Source organism: Phaseolus vulgaris, chromosome 2 (genome assembly GCF_051622355.1).
Source record: "Phaseolus vulgaris cultivar YP4 chromosome 2, ASM5162235v1, whole genome shotgun sequence".
Classification (NCBI taxonomy): domain Eukaryota; kingdom Viridiplantae; phylum Streptophyta; class Magnoliopsida; order Fabales; family Fabaceae; genus Phaseolus; species Phaseolus vulgaris.
Genome location: NC_143499.1, coordinates 24,347,200 through 24,367,234, shown reverse-complemented (window position 1 = coordinate 24,367,234; position 20,035 = coordinate 24,347,200). Strand labels below are relative to the sequence as shown.

At 37.5% G+C, this 20,035-nt stretch overlaps 1 protein-coding gene across 1 annotated transcript; it reads left to right on the top strand.

The window, feature by feature from the left end:
* The first annotated feature begins 788 nt into the window (after positions 1 to 788).
* Positions 789 to 1,807, top strand: LOC137809660 (uncharacterized). Its single transcript, XM_068610759.2, has one exon. It carries the CDS (start codon positions 834 to 836, stop codon positions 1,704 to 1,706), a length of 873 nt encoding a protein of 290 aa, XP_068466860.1. The 5' UTR covers positions 789 to 833; the 3' UTR covers positions 1,707 to 1,807.
* Positions 1,808 to 20,035: the final 18,228 nt, after the last annotated feature.

Genomic DNA, 20,035 nt, shown 5'->3' with positions numbered 1-20,035 from the left:
ATAAAGTCACATGCTAAACAGAAATGATTTGCACACACAAAACCTTTATAACCTTTGATTTTGAGAATTGGAAACTTGTGATGTCTCCTTAATAATTTATGCGTCTCAAACAATAATCCAACCCCTTGAAACTAGGACGGTGGGTACTCGTCCTTTAGTATGTAAATACAAAATTCTTCATTGGTTTCAAACATAATAAAAAGGAGTTGTTAAAATGAAAAAGGGAGACACAAGGGTTACAAGCCACTCGTGCACACGCCAAATAACTCATCCTTTTGTTCTCGAAATCTGTAATCAACATTAAAAATAACTCTTTGTTGTCTATTTGTCAAATACCACCAGATTCGGATCTCACCGATCCAAAAGCCATTTTTAACACTATTTTGTAGTTATAGTTTCTTATCATCGGACAAGCCAGGTAATGTATATCCTTAAAGCTAAAACAACACTTTATAATTTTAAGTCAAGAGGCAATGTGGCAACAAATGAGGCAAATTAATTGATGACTAATGATGTTTTCTGATTGCCAACACTTGGAGAACATGCCAGTTATGCACAACCAACCCATTTCATTACCAATGAGGCATGTATTATATCACAAATAATAGTGCGCAATGTTTGGCAGAGATGTGACAAACTCACCAAATTAATAGGAAACACATGCTGCTACCACATGCTCACGTTGATCATGAGAGGTTAACTGTGTTGCCTATTTTCTTGACCAATAGGAATGAATCATGAATTGCTCCTATATATATAGAGTTAAGCACTTGGTGAGAGCACAAAAACATTGAGCTTCTTTCGAAAAAGAACAAAATACAAAAAGAGTAACCATGGCAAACAAGTTCCATGTTCGCTCTAACAGTTTTCCTTCTGGATCTCATCCTAACATCAGTAGAGTAGAGGAAGAGTTGAACAAGCTCAAAACATGGGAAGCAACTTCCACATCCACATCAGAATCAATTGGCACTGGCTTGTCCTTGTTATCAGATTTGCATATTTCCTTGGAAGATCTTCTCAACATGGCTTCAACTCAAAAGCTGATTTCCAGCCATCAAGGTGAGAAATTCATGGAAGAGCTAATGGATGGTTCAGTGAGAATTTTGGATATCTGTGACATCACAAGGGACACCTTGTTACAAATTAAGGAGAATGTTCAAGCCCTTCATTCTGCTCTTAGAAGGAGAAAGGGGGATTCAAGCATTGAAAGAGTTGTAGCCGAATATAATTTCTTCTCAAAGAAGATGAAGAAGAATGCCAAGAAGTTGATCACAACTTTAAAGCAGATGGAGTGTAAATTTGGTGCATCCCCACTCTTGGATCAAGACCAACAACTCTCTGCTTTGACTAGAGTGCTTAGGGAGGTGATTGTAATGAACATGTCTATCTTCCAGTCCCTGCTAGCTTTCTTGGCCGTGCCTGCTCCAAAGACAAAGGCAACCAAATGGTTATTGCTAGCAAAATTAATGCACAAGGGATTGATAACATGTGAAGAGAACCAGAAGAATTTCAACGAGTTGCAGTGTGTGGAAGCATCTTTAAGCAACCTTCTAAGTGAAGGTACGAATGTTGCAAGGATGCAAGTTGCACATGAAAGATTGGAAGCTTTGGAGAAAGGCATTGAAAGCATAGAAAATGGTATAGAGAGCTTATTTAGGCGCATGGTTAAAACAAGAGCCTGCCTTTTGAACATCATGACTCAATAGAGATCAGAGAATGTTTAGTCATGATTTTCTCTTCAAATTTTATGGATCCACTGAGGATTCAAAAATTTTGTCCCATCAATTTGTACATGTATACAACTCAATAGTTACACTACCAAATACAACAAAATGTTTATACTCTATATTTCGATATTTTCTTTTTGCAGTCAGCTTTTTCCTTATTCCTTTACCTTTATCTTGTTTTTATGACTGAACATTATAATTTACTTGTCAGATAATACTGGGTATAAAAAATAGCCTTAACATCATTTTATACCATTTTCAAAGGATTGTTTTTTTAGACAAAATCTATAAATATAAGTTTGTGAGACTTTTTCCATATATATTTATCAACTTCCTCATTTAAATCTTAACATAGAACATTTACATCTTACAGAATTAGCCTCAATTAGTCCACAATACACTAACCACATATAACTATAATACCACAGAACATACATTTTTGTCTCCTGCTTACTGCTTTTACAAAATTTGTTCTTAGGAAAAATGTTTCAAATGATAATCATAAGAAATAATGCTCCTGCAACTGAGCTAACACCTCAAGAATTAAGAAATAATGTTCCCTACAAGAATTAAGAAATACACATACAAGACAAAAAATATTGGTTTAAGGTGAGAGTAGAACTAGTGAACTACTGTGGTAAATCAACAAGGGAGACATAAGGGTTGCACGCCACTCGTGCACACACCAGATAACCCTCATTTTGTTCTCGAAATCTGTAATCAAAACTATATACAACTCAAATTGCTGCCCAAACTGCAATCAAAATTATAAATAACTCAAAACTGTTGTCCAAGTGATATTATATCCCTCGAGATCCAAACCTCATCTTCCAAAAGCCATTCATTACACCATTTTGCAGTTTTAGCTTTTTATCCTTTAGACAAGCCAATTAATGGATATCCTTGAAACTAAAACATTTTTATAATTTGGCAGAAAAGGAGGCAAACTGGTTGATGACTGATAAGGTTTTCCGATTGCCAACATTAGGAGAACATGTCAGCTATACACAGCAAACGCATTTCATTATCAACATGGCCTGTATTATAAATGATAATGCATAATATTTGGCAGAGAGATGTGACAAGCTCACCAAATTAGTAGGAAACACATGAGGGTACCACATGCTCACATTGATGTCTATTTTGTTGATGAGTAGGAATGAATCATGAATTGCATTATTTATATCTATCTATATATATATATATATTTTGGTGAGAGAACAAAAACATTGAGCTTCCTTTGAGAAAGAAAAAAAATACAAAAGGAGTTACCATGGCAAAGAACTTTTATGTTCGCTCAAATAGTTTTCCTAGTGTCCACATCTTCATCAAAGTCCATTGGCTTTGGCTTGTTCTTCCTTCAAGGTTTGCATATATGGCATCACAAGAGACACCTTGTTACAAATTAAGAAAAATGTTAAAGCTCTTCACTCTGCTGTTAGAAGGAGGAAGGAGGAAGGAGGAAGGAGATTCAAGCATTGAAAGAATTATTAATTCTGATTTTATTACCCTTAAACTATTATACCGTTATTATTGCATTACTGGTCAGTTTATAGGGCTGTTAGTATTTCTATTTTATAGCTTCCAGTCATTGTAATTTTATTATATATATTGTTGAAGTAAATCAGAATCAATGTGATCGGCTCAACAGTTTTGCAATCTTGTGCAATCAGTTTCTACAACCTTTTGTCTTCCTCTTACTTCCTTCAATTAGTTCCTACAACTGGTATCAAGAGCTAGTCTGTTATCATAACTCTTGGCACGGAGAACATGGTCGTGGAGGACGAGAAGGCATTTATAATAAATCAAATGTGGAGTGTTAACTTCCATAAACGCAACCATTATGCAAATGAGTGCAAATCAAAAGGTGATAATCATGCTGGCAATTGTGCTCAAGAAGACAGTAATCACGTACAAGATGAAGAGCATCATGCAGTACTAATGGCAGCCGCATCAAATGAAACTCCAAACAATCAGACTTGGTATTTGGATACAGGTTGCACGAATCATATGTGTGGTCAGAAGGAGATGTTTGCGGATTTGGATGACTCATTTCTCACAAAAGTGAAATTCGGTGATGGCAGGTTCATTCCGGTGACTGGAAAAGGGCAAATTCTTATCACATTGAAGAATGGTGATCACAGGTACATCGATGATGTTTTCTATGTAGCTGATATGAAAAGTAATCTATTGAGTATGGGACAGCTGGCCGAAAAGGGTTACGTGATGCACATAGTTGAAAATAAATTCTCAATTTTTGATAAAAAAGGTAATTTGATTCTTAAAACCTTTTTATCAAAAAACCACATGTTTCTAGTAGATATTCATATGGGTGATTTCAAGTGCTTGAATGCAATAGTGAATAATGAATCGTGGTTGTGGCATTTACGCTTTGGGCACTTAAATTTTTAGAGTTTGGAAAATCTCTCCAAACGAAATTTACTGAATGGCTTACCCCATATTCATCACCCTGATCAATTGTGCGAGACTTGCATTTTTGGAAAGAATCAAAGGATACCATTTGTTAAGGAGTCTTGGCGTGCAAAATTTCCGTTGGAGCTTGTTCAAACAGATGTTTGTGGCCCGATGAACATATCATCAGTTGGAGGTAATGAGTATTTTTTAACCTTTATTGATGATTTTTCAAGGGAAACCTAGATTTATCTATTGAAAAGCAAGGATGAGGTATTCCACTGCTTTAAAATATTTAAAGCATTTGTTGAAAGACAAAGTGACAAACAAATTAAGATGGTGCGTAGTGATGAAGGGGGTGAGTATAAGTCTAATGAGTTCAAGAGGCACTGTGAAGAACTTGGGTTGCAGCATAACATAATCTGTCCCTACACACCTCAACACAACAAAGTTGCTGAGAGAAAGAATAGAACAATCATGGACATGGCGAGAAGCATGCTTAAAGCGAAAGGTATGCCAAATTATTTTTTGGCTGAGACCGTAACATGTGCGATATATTTGATAAACAGATCACCCACTCAGAGTGTTCCTAACACAACTCTGATTGAGGCATGGAGCGGATTCAAACCCAATGTGCAACACTTAAAGGTATTTGGTTCAATTACTTATGGTCATGTCCTCAAGGCAGCAAGATCGAAGTTGGATGATAAGGCAGTGAAGACCATTTTCATTGGATATAAGCATGGGGGATACAAACTGTACAATTCAATGACAAAGAAGGTGATTGTCAGTCGTGATGTTACATTTGCTGAAGATGAGGAATGACAATGGAATGAAACAGCTAAAATGGATTCGAAAAAACGATATATTTACGTTTTGAACGATGATGTGGAAGATGAAGTCACTCTTGAAGCACCTGCAGTTCAACCTGAAGCTGTAATTCAACCTAAAGTTGCAGCTCCAATTGCAACTATGATGGAGCGACCAAGAAGGCAACAACGACAACTTGTACACCTTCAAGATTGCGAAGTAAATCTTGATGATGAAGTTGATGACAATGGAGATTTAGTTCACTTTGCTTTTCTTGCAGATTCAAAACCCGTGAGACTTGCAGATCCCATTCAACACCCCAAATGGCAAAAGGCTATGAATGAAGAATTGATGGCGATTGAGAAAAACAATATCATGACTCAAATTGGTTTTAATATAGATATTCCAATTAAGATTTATCTTGACAATGTCTCTGCAATTAATCTTGCAGAGAATCCAATTTTTCATCAAAGAAGTAAACACATTGATATTCGATATCACTTCCTGCGAGACCAAGTTGGGAAAAACATGATCAAATTGGAATACTGCATATCAGGATATCAGATCGCAGATATTTTCACTAAGCCCATTGAAGATCGATGCTTTCATCAAGTTAAGAGATATGTTGGGAATGAAGGTTGTTCCAAATCAGAATTAAGGAAGGATGTTGGTTATTAATTCTAATTTTATTATTATTAATTCTGATTTTATTACCCTTAAAATATTATACCGTTATTATTGCATTAATGGTCAGTTTATAGGGTTGTTAGTATTCCTATTTTATAAGTTCCAGTAATTATAATTTTATTATATATATTGTTGAAGTAAATCATAATCAATGTGATCAGCTCAACAATTTTGCAATCTTGTGCAATTACCTTCAATCAGTTTCTACAACCTTTTGTCTTCTCTTATTTCCTTCAATTAGTTCCTACAAAGAAGATGAAGAAGAATACTAAGAAGTTGATCACATATTTGAAGCAGATGGAAAGGAAATTTGGAGTATCCCACTCTTGGATCAAAACCAAAAACCTGTTTCTTTGATTAGACTGCAGACCAGAATGCGGACCAGGTTAGTATGTCCTGTGTTCATAACACGAGTTGAATTCTCACAATGACTAGCTCGTGCGTTTACAAATAAGTTCACATAAGCTTTTTTTTTTTTTTTATAAATAAAAATGTTTGTTACTTTATCTTATTGAAAAATTGAATATAAAAAATCAATAATTATAAAAAAATTGAATATAAAGAAATTCAATCCAAATATTTGTTATTTTTTTTTACATTGATACTGAAAAATTGAATATAAAAATTTAATAATTATAAAAAATTGAATATAAATTAATTATAATTGAATAAAAAATTGAACTTATGTTTGCTACTGATATAAAACAAATATCATCATTCTTTAATTTCAAACATAGTCAAACATCAATAATTCAATTATGACAAAACACAACTTGTTTTTTTTTTTCCACGTGAGTTGTGGGTTATGCAGGGCAAACTTTAGCGAGTCAGCGAGTTGAATTCCAAAATCTGCCTCACACTTTTTGCTAATAGACTATGGGTCAATCCACATTGTCCGTCCCGCATTGTCATCCCACTACAAGAAAATTTGGAGTTACATACCGATTATTACATACGGATAAAAATCCGTATGTAAAATTAATGTTACATACAAATATTTACATACGGATTCTAATTCGTATGTAAAATATTTAAAATTTAATTCAAAAAACAGAAATTATTACATACTGATATAATCCGTATTAATTTATTTCAAATTTAATTAAAAAAAAGTGTTACATACGGATATAATCTGTATGTAATGTATTAAAAATTTAAATAAAAAAAATTGTGACATACGGATTTAATCGGTATGTAACTTATTTTAAATTTAATTAAAAAATAACAAAATGTGTTACACACGAATTATATCCATATATAATGGAAATTAAAGAAACAAACAATTACATACGAATAATATCTGTAATATTTTTAATTATTTTTAATTAAATTTGAAATAAGTTACATATGAATTTTATCCGTATATAAGATTTTTTTAATATTATTAATATTTTTAATATTAATAATAATATTATTATTAATATTTATAATAATAATAAAATTAATATTATTTATAATATTAATAATATTTATAATATTAATATTAATCTATACCTATATATAAAGGGATTCTCCTCTTTAACTTTTCTCAATTTTTTATTTTATTTTATGTATATAATATTTGATTTTATTTCATTATTATGGATATTGCATCATTTCCTATTTTTTCAAAAAAATTAAATTTTTCAGAAATTGAAATTTTCAAAATTTTAAAATTTTCAAACTCTAAAGCTTTTCGAAACACTTCAAATTTTGAAAAATTTTAAATTTTCAACAAATTTTTAAATTTTCAAAAAGATTATCATTTTCTCATGTTTTACTGAAAAGTTACTTCGAAGCTGATTTAGCTATTCACAATCTTCAAATAGGGAGAAACTTCAGTTAGAAGAAAGTAAAAAGAGGAAGAGACTAAACCCAAGACACTATTTCCCATGCGTGTTCCTATCATTGTCGTGCTTACCCCCAAGTGCAAGGTTCCAATGTGAAGGAACATTGTTAAGAACGTGTGTAATTTGGATTCGGTGCGTGTTGCATCCTCGAAAAAAAGTTGCATACGCTTCTACATCCACTGGAGAGTGTAGGGAAAGGTTGATAGTTTTGTTTGTGAATAGAAAAAAAAAGTTGCATACACTTATTTTTTTTTTCATTTTACTCTTATAACAACCTTTCATTCTATTAAATTATTTTGGACATTTCGTAATTTCATAGAGAACAGTTTTCAAATTGATTTAAGAAACCGTTTTTAATTCCTCTCTACTTGGTCCCTATTGAATATGAATATCTCTGTATAAACCCACGTTCCCACTGTACTTTCTGTTGAACCAAGTGGTGTTCAAGCTTTGAAGAATCCAAACCCTTTGAAGGATGTTGAAGCCTTTGCTGTGCTTGCTGTTGTTGTACTGGCTTAGTTTAGTTTTGGGGTAGTTTGAGTGTTGTAATCCACCTTTTGATTAAATCTAAAACATAAGCATTCTCAATCTTTTTGAAAGTAAAATGTTTTTCAAACTAAGTTAAAACAACCGATTGTTTTGTCGAAACAACCGATTGTTTATACTTAGATGTTTTGAGAAAATATTGAAAACTGTTTTTCAAATGGTTGAACTGTTAAAACCAAAACAACCGATTGATTCGAGGAAACAACCGATTGTTTGTTTTGGGACCATAACAGAAAAACTGTTTTATCTTTTGACTGAGCTTTAAATGATTTAACTGCTTACGCTCTAGTCATTAAAAGCTTTGACCAATCTTTTAATGCAATTTAAGAGTTTGTTAAGATTTGATAAAAAAAAACATCTTTGAATAAATTCAGAGAATCAGATTTGAGAATCAATCAATCTTTACAAGATTTTGAAAAGAGTTTTTGAGTTTTTCAAAGAGCTGAGATTGCTTAGAGTTTGTGATTGATCAAAGTGTGTGAAATAGGATTCTGTTGTATTGATTTCAGATTATCTTCTGTAACAAGTGTAATCCTTGTACTCTGCTGAACAAGTTTCGTTTCTGTGTTTGCTGAGATTGAATGTGTGTTCTTGAGGGGATCAAGATCAACAATCTTAGTGTTGGTGTGTTGGCCAAGAAGAGTGTGTGTCTTGAGGTGTTCAAGGTCACTTTCTTGGTTGTGGTGTAAGTGATCAAGTTGTGATTGCTTAGTGGATTTCCTCAGAGGGTTTCTGAGAAGACTGGATGTAGCTCTGGATTTGGAGTGAACCAGTATAAACATCTGTGTGCATTCTCTCTATCCTTAACTCTTTAAATTCAGTTTTGATATTTGTTAACTGGTATAAACAACCGATTGTTTCGGTAAAACAACCGATTGTTTTTACTAGTGTTGTGCCTTTTGCTTTATGTTTTGAAAAACTGATTTCTTAATCAAGGTTTTCTTAGAGTAATTTCATTCAAGGCTGAAAAGTTTTCGAAAACTCTCTTTAAACAATTCACCCCCCTCTAGTTTAAAGCCATATATTCTAACAATTGGCATCGAGAGCTTGGTTCTTGAAAGTTATTCAAGTTGATCCAAAAATCTTTTTTCTATGGCTGGAAAACTATCTTTTGAGGAAGGTGCTTCAATCTACAAACCACCTTTATTCTGTGGATTGAATTACAAATATTGAGAAGCAAGAATGAAAATCTTTATGGAATCTATTGATCAAGGAATTTGGGATTCAATTGAGAATGGTCCTTACATTCCAAAGTTTAAAAAGAATGGTTCTTTCATTGCAAAACCTTGGTCTCAATGGACCAATGATGAATGTAAGATGGCCAAGCTTGATTGTACTACTCAAAACATAATAGCTTCTGCACTAGATACTAATGAGTTTTTCAGGATATCAAAATGCAAAACTGCTAAGGATATGTGGGACACACTCAAGGCTGCTCATGGACACAATGAACCAAAGGAAGCAATGACAAAGAGTCAAGCAAGAAGGAAAAGAAGGCAAAATAAGAAAAGCCTCAACCTCTGCTTCATGGCCAGAAAGAAGGATGACTCAAGTAGTGTAAGTTCATCAAACTCCTCAAACTCTGAAAATTATGGTCAATTGCTTCAAGCCTTTCAAGAAACACATGAAGAAGCCAACCGATTGACTCTCTTGAACAATCGGTTAAAAGAAAAGAACAACTGGCTTGAAAATAGAGTAAAGACACTGGAAGAGGAATTAGAAAATACAAAAAAATAGATTTTGAAAATCTTGAAATCATCTACAAAAACTCCTCTTGCAAGTGTGATGCTCTAGTTTGTGAAAATTGCGAAAATCTTGAAAAGAAGGTCCACTATCTTGTTAAAACTGTGGATAAACTTTCTAAAGGCCAATCCAACTTTGAGAGTGTTCTAGCATCTCAAAACTGTGTTTTTGGAAAAGCAGGATTGAGTTTTAATCCACAAAACAAACAAGATAGATTTTCAAAATCATTTTCGAAAATGCCAGAAAAACAACCGATTGGACCATCGAAACAACCGATTGTTACATGCTTCTATTGCATGAAAAGAGGACATTCTGTGAGGTTCTGCAAAATCAGAAAATTTGATGTTCCTAAAGGTCTTATGAAGTGGATTCCTAAGGGTTATAAAACTTTAATTGATGAGTGTAAACCAAATGGACCCACATTCATAAGGGGACCAAATCTTTGTACTTGAAAATCCTTTTTGTAGGAAATCTTGGAGGAGAGCAAGCAACTGTGGTACTTGGATAGTGGATGCTCCAAGCACATGACAGGGGACAAATCAAAGTTCCTGAGTATCCCCTTTAAGCAAGAGGGTCATGTCACCTATGGAGACAACAACAAAGGAAGGATTCTTGGGAGAGGATCCATAGGAGACAAAGACATCTTGGTAATCCATGATGTGCTTTATGTAGAAGGCCTAAAGCATAATCTGCTGAGCATTAGCCAACTATGTGACAAGGGATATCAAGTGATGTTCAAGTCAAAGACATGTGAAATCTGTCTACCCAACACCAAAGAGGTAATGTTGGTAGGTAAGAGAATTAATAATGTGTATCTTCTAGATATCTCTTCACCATGTTCAATTGGATGTATTCTATCCAAGCAAGATGAATCTTGGCTTTGGCATAGAAGAATTGCTCATATTCACATGAATCACTTGAACAAGCTAATTTCAAAGGATCTTGTGATTGGGCTGCCAAAACTCAAGTTTGAGAGGGATCACATTTGTGAAGCATGCCAAAAAGGGAAACAAGTGAAAAGTTCTTTCAAAATTAAAAATGTTGTTTCATCTTTGTAACCTCTTGAACTTCTTCACATGGATCTCTCTGGACCCTCAAGAACTATGAGTCTTGGTGGAAATTATTATGCTCTTGTTATAGTTGATGACTATTCTAGGTACACTTGGACTCTTTTCTTGGAATCAAAGAGTGATGCCTTTTCTGCATTCAAAAAGCTAGCAAGAAGGTTGCAAAATACAAAGAACAGCAACATAGGTTCTATTAGAAGTGATCATGGAAGAGAATTTCAGAATGAGAAGTTCAGCAAATTCTGTGAGAAGATGGGAATTTTGCACAACTTCTCTGCTCCAAGAACACCACAACAGAATGGAGTGGTAGAGAGGAAGAACAGGTCTCTTGAAGAGCTAGCAAGGACAATGCTTAGTGAATCATCACTTCCTAAGTACTTTTGGGCAGATGCAGTGAGCACCGCATGTTATGTGATGAATATGGTGCTTATAAGGCCTATTTTGAAGAAAACTCCATATGAACTCTTCAATGGAAGGAAGCCTAACATCAGTCATCTCAAAGTCTTTGGCTGCAACTGTTTCGTTCTCAACAATGGAAAGGAAAACTTGGGAAAGTTTGATGAGAAAGCGGACCTTGGTATCTTCATAGGATATTCACTCACAAGTCATGCATATAGAGTCTACAACAAGAGGTTGATGACTGTAGAAGAATCAGTTCATGTTGTCTTTGATGAGGTAGATCGCAGAATCAATCAAATCCCAAAGACCAGTGCTGAAGAAGATGAACAGAGCATCAGTTTGGAGAAGCTGGAAATCTGTGCAAAAAAACAACCGGTTGATTCGCAGAAACAACCGAATGAAATTCTACAACAGAGTGAGCTGCCCAAGGAGTGGAGGATTCCTAGAGATCTGTCAGTGGAAAATATCATAGGGCAGATAAAGGAAGGTGTCTCCACACGTAGCTCCATCTCAAACTTCTGCAGGCACACAACTTTTGTCTCTCAAATTGAACCAAAGTCAATTGAGGAAGCTCTCAAGGATGAGAAGTGGGTTGAAGCTATGCATGAAGAGTTGAATCAGTTTGCTAGGAATGAGGTATGATTTCTTGTCCCTAAAACTAATGAAATGAATATTATTGGTTTGAAATGGGTTTTCAGGAACAAGCTAGATGAGGATGGTGTGATCACAAGGAACAAAGCAAGGCTAGTTGCCAAAGGCTACAATCAAGAAGAGGACATAGATTATGGTGAAACCTTTGCTCCTGTTGCTAGATTGGCGGCTGTGAGGTTGCTGCTGGCTTTTGCGTGTATGAGTGGTTTCAAACTCTTCCAAATGGATGACAAAAGTGCCTTCTTGAATGGCTACATCAATGAGGAAGTTTATGTAGATCAACCACCGGGCTTTGAAGATCATAAGTATCCCAACCATGTTTTCAAGTTGAAGAAAGCTTTATATGGACTGAAGCAAGCTCCAAGACAGTGGTATGAGAGGCTTAGCAACTTCCTGCTATCTCATGGATATGAAAGGGGAATGGTACACAAGATTCTCTTCATCAAGAAGTCAAATGCAGAAATAATTCTTGTGCAAATCTATGTTAATGATATCATCTTTGGTGTTACACAAGATAGTTTGTGTGAAGAATTTGTGGCTGCAATGAAAGGTGAGTTTGAAATGTCTATGATGGGAGAACTGTCTTTCTTTCTTGGATTGCAGGTTAAGCAAACAAAGGATGGGATCTTTTTAAGTCAATCAAAGTATTGCAAGGAGATTCTCAAGAAATTTGAAATGGAGAGTTGCAAAGAAGCAAGCACTCCAATGCCATCAAGTTGTTACATGGATGCGGATGCTGCTGGAAAGGGTGTAGATCAAACAAAAAATAGAGGATTGATTGGCTCTTTGCTTTATCTAACAGCTAGTAGGCCGGACATCATGTTTGCGGTGTGTCTATGTGCAAGATGTCAAGCAAATCCTAAAGAGTCACACTTCAAAGCTGCAAAAAGAATTCTGAAATATCTCAAAGGAACATCATATGTTGGATTATGGTATCCTTCTCACTCTCCAATTCATTTAATTGGTTATTCAGATTCTGACTTTGCAGGTTGCAAGCTAGATAGAAAGAGCACAAGTGACATTTGTCACCTTCTTGGCTCAAGCCTAATCTCATGGCATAGCAAGAAGCAAGCATGTGTTGCTCTTTCTACTGCTGAGGCTGAATACATTGCTGCTGGAAGCTGTTGTGCACAGATTCTGTGGCTCAAACAACAACTTGCAGACTTTGGATTACAAATTAGCAAGGTTCCTTTGATGTGTGATAACACAAGTGCCATCAATCTTACCAAAAATCAGATTCAGCACTCAAGGACCAAACATATTGAGATAAGGCATCATTTCATCAGGGATCATGTAAACAATGGGAACTGTGAAGTGAAGTTTGTGGAGACCAAACTGCAGTTAGCTGACATCTTCACAAAACTTTTATCAAAAGAGAGGTTTTTCTTCTTAAGAAATGAGTTAGGTAACCTTTATCTTAATAATCTCTCCTAAATCTGTTTTGATACATGCTAAAGTCTATTTGTGAAGACAAATAGGGGGAGAATTAATTGGTTCTTGTATATCTTTATCTGATACTGTATAATCTGTAAAAATCTCTGATATAAAAGTGTTTTCTGCTGCTGCTGATAAAAACAACCGATTGTTTCGTGTAAACAACCGATTGTTTATCATGTTTTATGCTTTGAATATATAAAAATCTAACCTGCTGCTGTAAGAAGCATTGGATAGTATAAATGCTATTTTTGCAGGTACTGCTTCAGATTCAATCAGTTCAAACACAAGCACCAGGGATTTGTCTTCATCAAATAGGGGGAGATTGTTGAACCAAGTGGTGTTCAAGCTTTGAAGAATCCAAACCCTTTGAAGGATGTTGAAGCCTTTGTTGTGCTTGCTGTTGCTGTGCTGACTTAGTTTAGTTATGGGGTAGTTTGAGTGTTGTAATCCACCTTTTGATTAAATCTAAAGCATAGGCATTCCCAATCTTTTTGAAAGTAAAATGTTTTTCAAACTAAGTTAAAACAACCAATTGTTTTGTCGAAACAACCGATTGTTTATACTTAGATGTTTTGAGAAAAGATTGAAAATTGTTTTTCAAATGGTTGAACTGTTAAAACCAAAACAACCGATTGATTCGAGGAAACAACCGATTGTTTGTTTTGGGACCATAACAAAAAAACTATTTTATCTTTTGACTGAGCTTTAAATGATTTAACTGATTACGCTCCAGTCATTAAAAGCTTTGACCAATCTTTTAATGCAATTTAAGATTGTTAAGATTTGATAAAAAAAAAACATCTTTGAATAAATTCAGAGAAACAGATTTGAGAATCAATCAATCTTTACAAGATTTTGAAAAGAGTTTTTGAGTTTTTCAAAGAGCTGAGATTGCTTAGAGTTTGTGATTGATCAAAGTGTGTGGAATAGGATTCTGCTTGTATTGATTTCAGATTATCTTCTGTAACAAGTGTAATCCTTGTACTCTGCTGAACAAGTTTCGTTTCTGTGTTTGCTGAGATTGGCTGTGTGTTCTTGAGGGGATCAAGATCAACAATCTTAGTGTTGATGTGTTGGCCAAGAAGAGTGTGTGTCTTGAGGTGTTCAAGGTCACTTTCTTGGTTGTGGTGTAAGTGATCAAGTTGTGATTGCTTAGTGGATTTCCTCAGAGGGTTTCTGAGAAGACTGAATGTAGCTCTGGATTTGGAGTGAACCAGTATAAACATCTGTGTGCATTCTCTCTATCCCTAACTCTTTAAATTAAGTTTTGATATTTGTTAACTGGTATAAACAACCGATTGTTTCGGTAAAACAACCGATTGTTTTTACTAGTGTTGTGCCTTTTGCTTTATGTTTTGAAAAACTGATTTCTTAATTAAGGTTTTCTTAAAGTAATTTCATTCAAGGCTGAAAAGTTTTCGAAAACTCTCTTTAAACAATTCACCCCCCTCTAGTTTAAAGCCATATATTCTAACACTTTCCACTTTCATTCTCACTTCTCTTTCTCTTTCTATGTTTTGATTAATCTTTCTTGAACCCTAATTTGACCTTTGTCTTATGAAATTGTAATTGAAGTTTGTGAGTAGATGTTTAGGGTTTAGGGTTTATTATGGGTAGTGATGGTATGGCCAATAATTGTAGGTAGATGCTCAGAACCAAGTGAATATTATATATTTTTCCGCTTTTGTGTTAAGCAGTTATTATTATTTTGTACTCATAACGTGTCCATTGAAAAGAACGGAAAAGGTTAGAAGACAAAGCTTTTGGTTCAAGATCTCCATTCTGAGACTTTGGTTCATGTTATCAATAAGAATGAAAGTTATAAAATTAAAAATGTAATGTTGAAGGAGGGTATAAGAGCAAATACTATACACTATAATTGTTTTGCATCTTTTTTTTTAAACTTTTACTTTACAAGTTTCATTAATCATATTTATATTTTAGAATTTTTTAAATAATTTTTCCTTTATTTTTTGTTTAGATTATATAGCAAAATGGAAAATATAAGTGATAAAAGATTAACACTAGAACGAGAAAGACAAACTTGGAGACTAAATATTGCAAATAAAAGATAAGCATAGAACAAATACTTTACTTCTTTTAAATGACAGGAAAAATGAAAGGCATCTTGAATATTAATATTTATTTGGTGTCTTAAAATTTATTACTACAAAACCATGACATGGTAAATTAGTGTTTTCTTCTTTAGAATATATATATATATATATATATATATATATATATATATATATATATAAAGTTTATATTTTATTACTAAACTTTTTAAGACACCAAATTCATGGTTAACTATTATGTTGGCTATGTAAATTGCATGACATTTGTGTAAATTTACCATATTGCATGACACTTGTAAATTTACCATATTGCATGAATTTACCATATATAAACATTATATTGGCTATGTTTTTCACAATATATCAGTAGGTGTACTTAGATAATTTATGTCTTTTCATTTATATTTGTACCGACCAGTCCTCGGACATCGATGTCGGGGATCGACATCGAACCTCACCAACAGAGGGAGAGATCGGACGTCGGTGGTTTGAACAACTATATTGGGCCACATAAGGTGGGCCCCAGAATTATACTAGTTACCAGTTAAAACATCAAATATGAGAGGAAGCCCTAAGACACGAGGGATCCATGCAGGTGGTGTGTATAGTGCATTCAGGCGCAACACGAGTAAATAGTCCTTGGAGGCGCTAAGGCCCGTTAGGGTTAGGGTTTCCAAGGGAAGCTGCATTCATGGTACGTGAATACTTAGGGCACCCACAAAACATATGGACCCAGATATTTAGTGCACAAGTTGGTACCCAGACGACCATTCTGTTAGTCATTGTACTCCAGTTAAGGGAAGTCTTATGTGCCAGATTATGCTAAGATTGCGTAATAGCGACGCAGGGACATTCTCCAAGGAACCCTAGACATGGGTAACAAAACATAAGTAAACCCTAGTTACAACCTATATAAAGGGTGCTAAGAACCCTAACAAGGTACACCGTTTCTGAGATTGAAACTACTTGATACACTTATTATTTCTTTGCCCTAGTACTGACTTGAGCGTTGGAGTGCAAACGACCGTCAAGGCGCCCTTTGTCTTTGCAGGTGGGAGACTCTTCAACCAAGGAAGTTCGATTCTCAGGCGGAGATAGGCGGGCTAGGGACTGCCGAGCGAGTCAACCGACGAGAACATTTGGCACCCACCGTGGGGCCCGATAAAACAAGGTCCCAGTTGCAATCGTGTTAAGAGTTTACCAACAATATGAGGAGTACAAGGCAGGGATTTGCTGCGCCCCCTGGTGTTGTGCCCTCTGGAGGGGACAACGTCACCATGCAATAACTCATGTGTACTGCATGTTATTGATGAGCACGTTGGCAGACACGACGCTGGAATGGTTCGTCAATCTCCTTGACGGACACATTACTACCTTCGACCAATTCGCAACGCTGTTTAAAGAGCGGTACCTTATCAACAGGGCTCCATCTCTAATTTCAAACGATGTCTTTGACATAAAGCAGTACCAGGGAAAGTCCTTGAAAGAGTTCTTGAACAGGTTTGGAGTCCAGGTGGTAAGGCTAAAACCCACAGATGAGGCCATGACGGTGCACGCCTTCACCAAAGGAATGCTACCAGGAACTTTCAGTGAATCGCTGCTTAGATGTTACCCGAAGACGTTCTGCGAGATCAGACGTTGGGCTATGGTGCACATCACCGCGGAAGATCAAGTCACAGAGAAACATGGCTTCGTCGGTCCTGTCCGACCTTGAGCAACAGGTCGACCTCAACCCATGAGGGTGCACGAGGCGACAACACAAAAGAAAGGCTCGGGAAAGCAGCAACCTTACGAGAAGCCCTAGACTAGAGCACGCACACGGGGAGACCTGCCCCTCAAGCACAATTTTCATTTAGAGCTCAAGGAGTTGATCGCTATTCCCAACATCGCGGCAAGGCTGAAGGTGCCCCCAAAGACCGTCAAAAAGTTGGGGCCCAACAAGAACGCTTGGTGCGAGTTCCACCAAGCATATGGCCACCCCATACGCAACTGCTTGTCATTGGGGCACCAGTTGGACGAGCTAGTGAAAAACGACTTTTTGAATGACTACCTCCTAAAGTCGCAGGAGGACCAGGCGTTAGTAGCCATAAGAATAGATCAGGGGCACGAGATGCCCATTCATGGTGAGATCAACACCATCTCCGGAGGGTTCTCAGGAGGAGGATGCACCGCATCCCAACGGAAGAAGTACGCACGAGAGGTGACGACAATAGAGGTACAGGAGGCAGATCATACTCCCGATGTCGACCTCGTCTTCACCAAGGCCAACCGTCGGGATGTCGTAACACATGACAATGACCCGATGGTGATTTCGGTAGTGACAACAGGAAGGAGGGTGCATCGCGTCCTCGTGGACCAGTACAAGTACAAGTACAGTTTCAAGCTGAGACCTCAGTAGTTTCAGGTCGCCGACCTGGTGATGCGGAAGGCCCACCCATACTAGCTAGAGAACAAGTTGTCCCCTAAGTGGACTGGTCCTTTCAGAGTGACAGATGCCCTTGGGAATACAGGCTCGAGACATTAGAAGGTGGAGCGATCCCTCGTATTTGGAACGCAACTAACCTTAAATTTTATTTCAGTTGAATTATTGCATTGTACACAGTTTTGCAGAGAACACCTCCCCCCTTTGTGTGAGAACGCCAAGGTCGAACAGTATGGTTCGCCAGTTAAATCCTCCCTTGCCCTAAGAGGCAAGGACGAGGTCAGTTACGAACCGTTCCCTTGGGTTAGAGGTCTCAAGATGGGAGTAGGGTGGTTCGTAGAGAACACCTCCCCCCTTTGAGTGAGAACGCCAAGGTCGAACAATATGGTTCACCAGTTAAATCCTCCCTTGCCCTAAGAGGCAAGGACGAGGTCAGTTACAGACCGTTCCCTTGGGTTAGAGGTCTCAAGATGGGAGTAGGGTGGTTCGTAGAGAACACCTTCCCCCTTTGAGTGAGAACGCCAAGGTCGAACAATATGGTTCACCAGTTAAATCCTCCCCTGCCCTAAGAGGCAAAGAAAAGGTCAGTCACGAGCTTTTCACTTGGGTTAGAAATCTCGAGATCGGGATAGGATGGTTCGCAGAAAATGCCTCCCTCTTTAGTAAAAACACCAAGGTCGAAACAACACTGTTCAACAGTTGAGCCCACTCTTGCCCTCTTGGAGCAAGGTCAAGGTCAGAAAGGTGCGCTTCTCCCTTGCTTGTAAGTCAAGGTCGAGAGCAGCATGGTTCACTGGTATCACTAGCAAGGCATGTCCTTCGACCTGAAGAGGGTAGGGACGAGATCAATAAGGAGACCTTTCCTTTTATCTTACGAGTAGAAGGTCAGAAACAACAAGTGAAAGGTTTTCCTTATCTCCGTGCAACGAAGGTAAGACCAGCTAAGGGTTGTACACACATCACCGATGCCTCAAGACCATGAAGGTCGCAAGGAGGTAAAGTAGGTGGGAAGAAGTGTGCTACCTAAGGTATGAGTATGCGTCGAAGGCGTTGTTAGCAAAGTTAGTGCAAGACGCGGCGGAACAACAACCAAGACAAGAAAGCAAATTAAAGAAAGACGGATTCCATAAAAAAAATATGTACAAATTACAAAGTGTTCGTCAGAATGTTAAATTACAATGCTGAAGAGGCTACTCCCTGGCTACGAGTTGCCCATCAACGACCACCTTCGTTACCACGAATGGAGAAAGATCCATCTCAGGATGCACGCAGGCAACCTGAGCCATGGCATCTTCAAACCCAGCGCCATAAGCATCGGCGACATCTTTGGTGGGCTCTTCTTCCGTCTGCTTGAAGAGCTCGACCTTCTGGTCCAACTCCCCCTCTAGTTGACCAAGCTGGACCTCTCGTTGAGTGGCCCTTTCCTCCAGTTTGGCCATCTTGGCCTGCGCCTCCTCGACCTTCTCCTTTAGATCAATCACTTCGTTGCGGAGAGGTAGGATCTTCGACTCGGATTGGAGGGCCTTTTGAGACTTCTCGAAGAGAAGCTTCTTGGTTTCCTTCTCGGATTGCCGAAGACTCACCAACTCCTGATACAAAGCAATCTCGTGCTTGGAGAAGGTCTTGGCGTGGAGAGCTAATTCTTCCCTCAGCTTCGCCATCTCAGCCTGCGAGTCTTGCGCCTTACTCGTGGAGAGGTTGGACGCGATAAGGAACTCCCCAAGGCTCTGAGCCACACGATCCTGTAGGGAGTCCTCACTCAAGCTCTAGAATGCCCCTATATTCTGAAAGCACTTAAGGGCTTGCTAGACGAAGGCTGGGAGCTCGACCACGGGCAACACTTGGTCACCTTCGGGAGCACTCTCCCCTTTGCCTTCGTGCATAATCAAGTCGCGTGGGGAGGAGGCACTGGGAGGGTTGTCCTTGAAGGATGGAGCATGGCCATCAGAGGCAGAGTGTGATGGCGCCACGACATTGACCACCCTTTGTCTCTTAAAGACGAGGCCCGTGCAGGTGTCCTCGTCTTCGGAGGCAGTGGCCACCACCACCCCCTTCTGCCTATTGTCAATGGGGGCTGGTACAGGTGAGGTTGGAGCAGAAGTAGCAGGAGGAGGGCCCGCAGGGGTTGAGGTGCCCGCATCGGCCAAAGCATCCTTGCGACGGGCAACCAGCTCAGCCAGCTTGTTCCTCTTCTCTGCGTTAAGAACCATCTCTACACAAGAGGCATAGT

Excerpts from the sequence above, each read along its gene's own strand:
- LOC137809660 (XM_068610759.2), top strand. The coding sequence starts at position 834 with ATGGCAAACAAGTTCCATGTTCGCTCTAACAGTTTTCCTTCTGGATCT.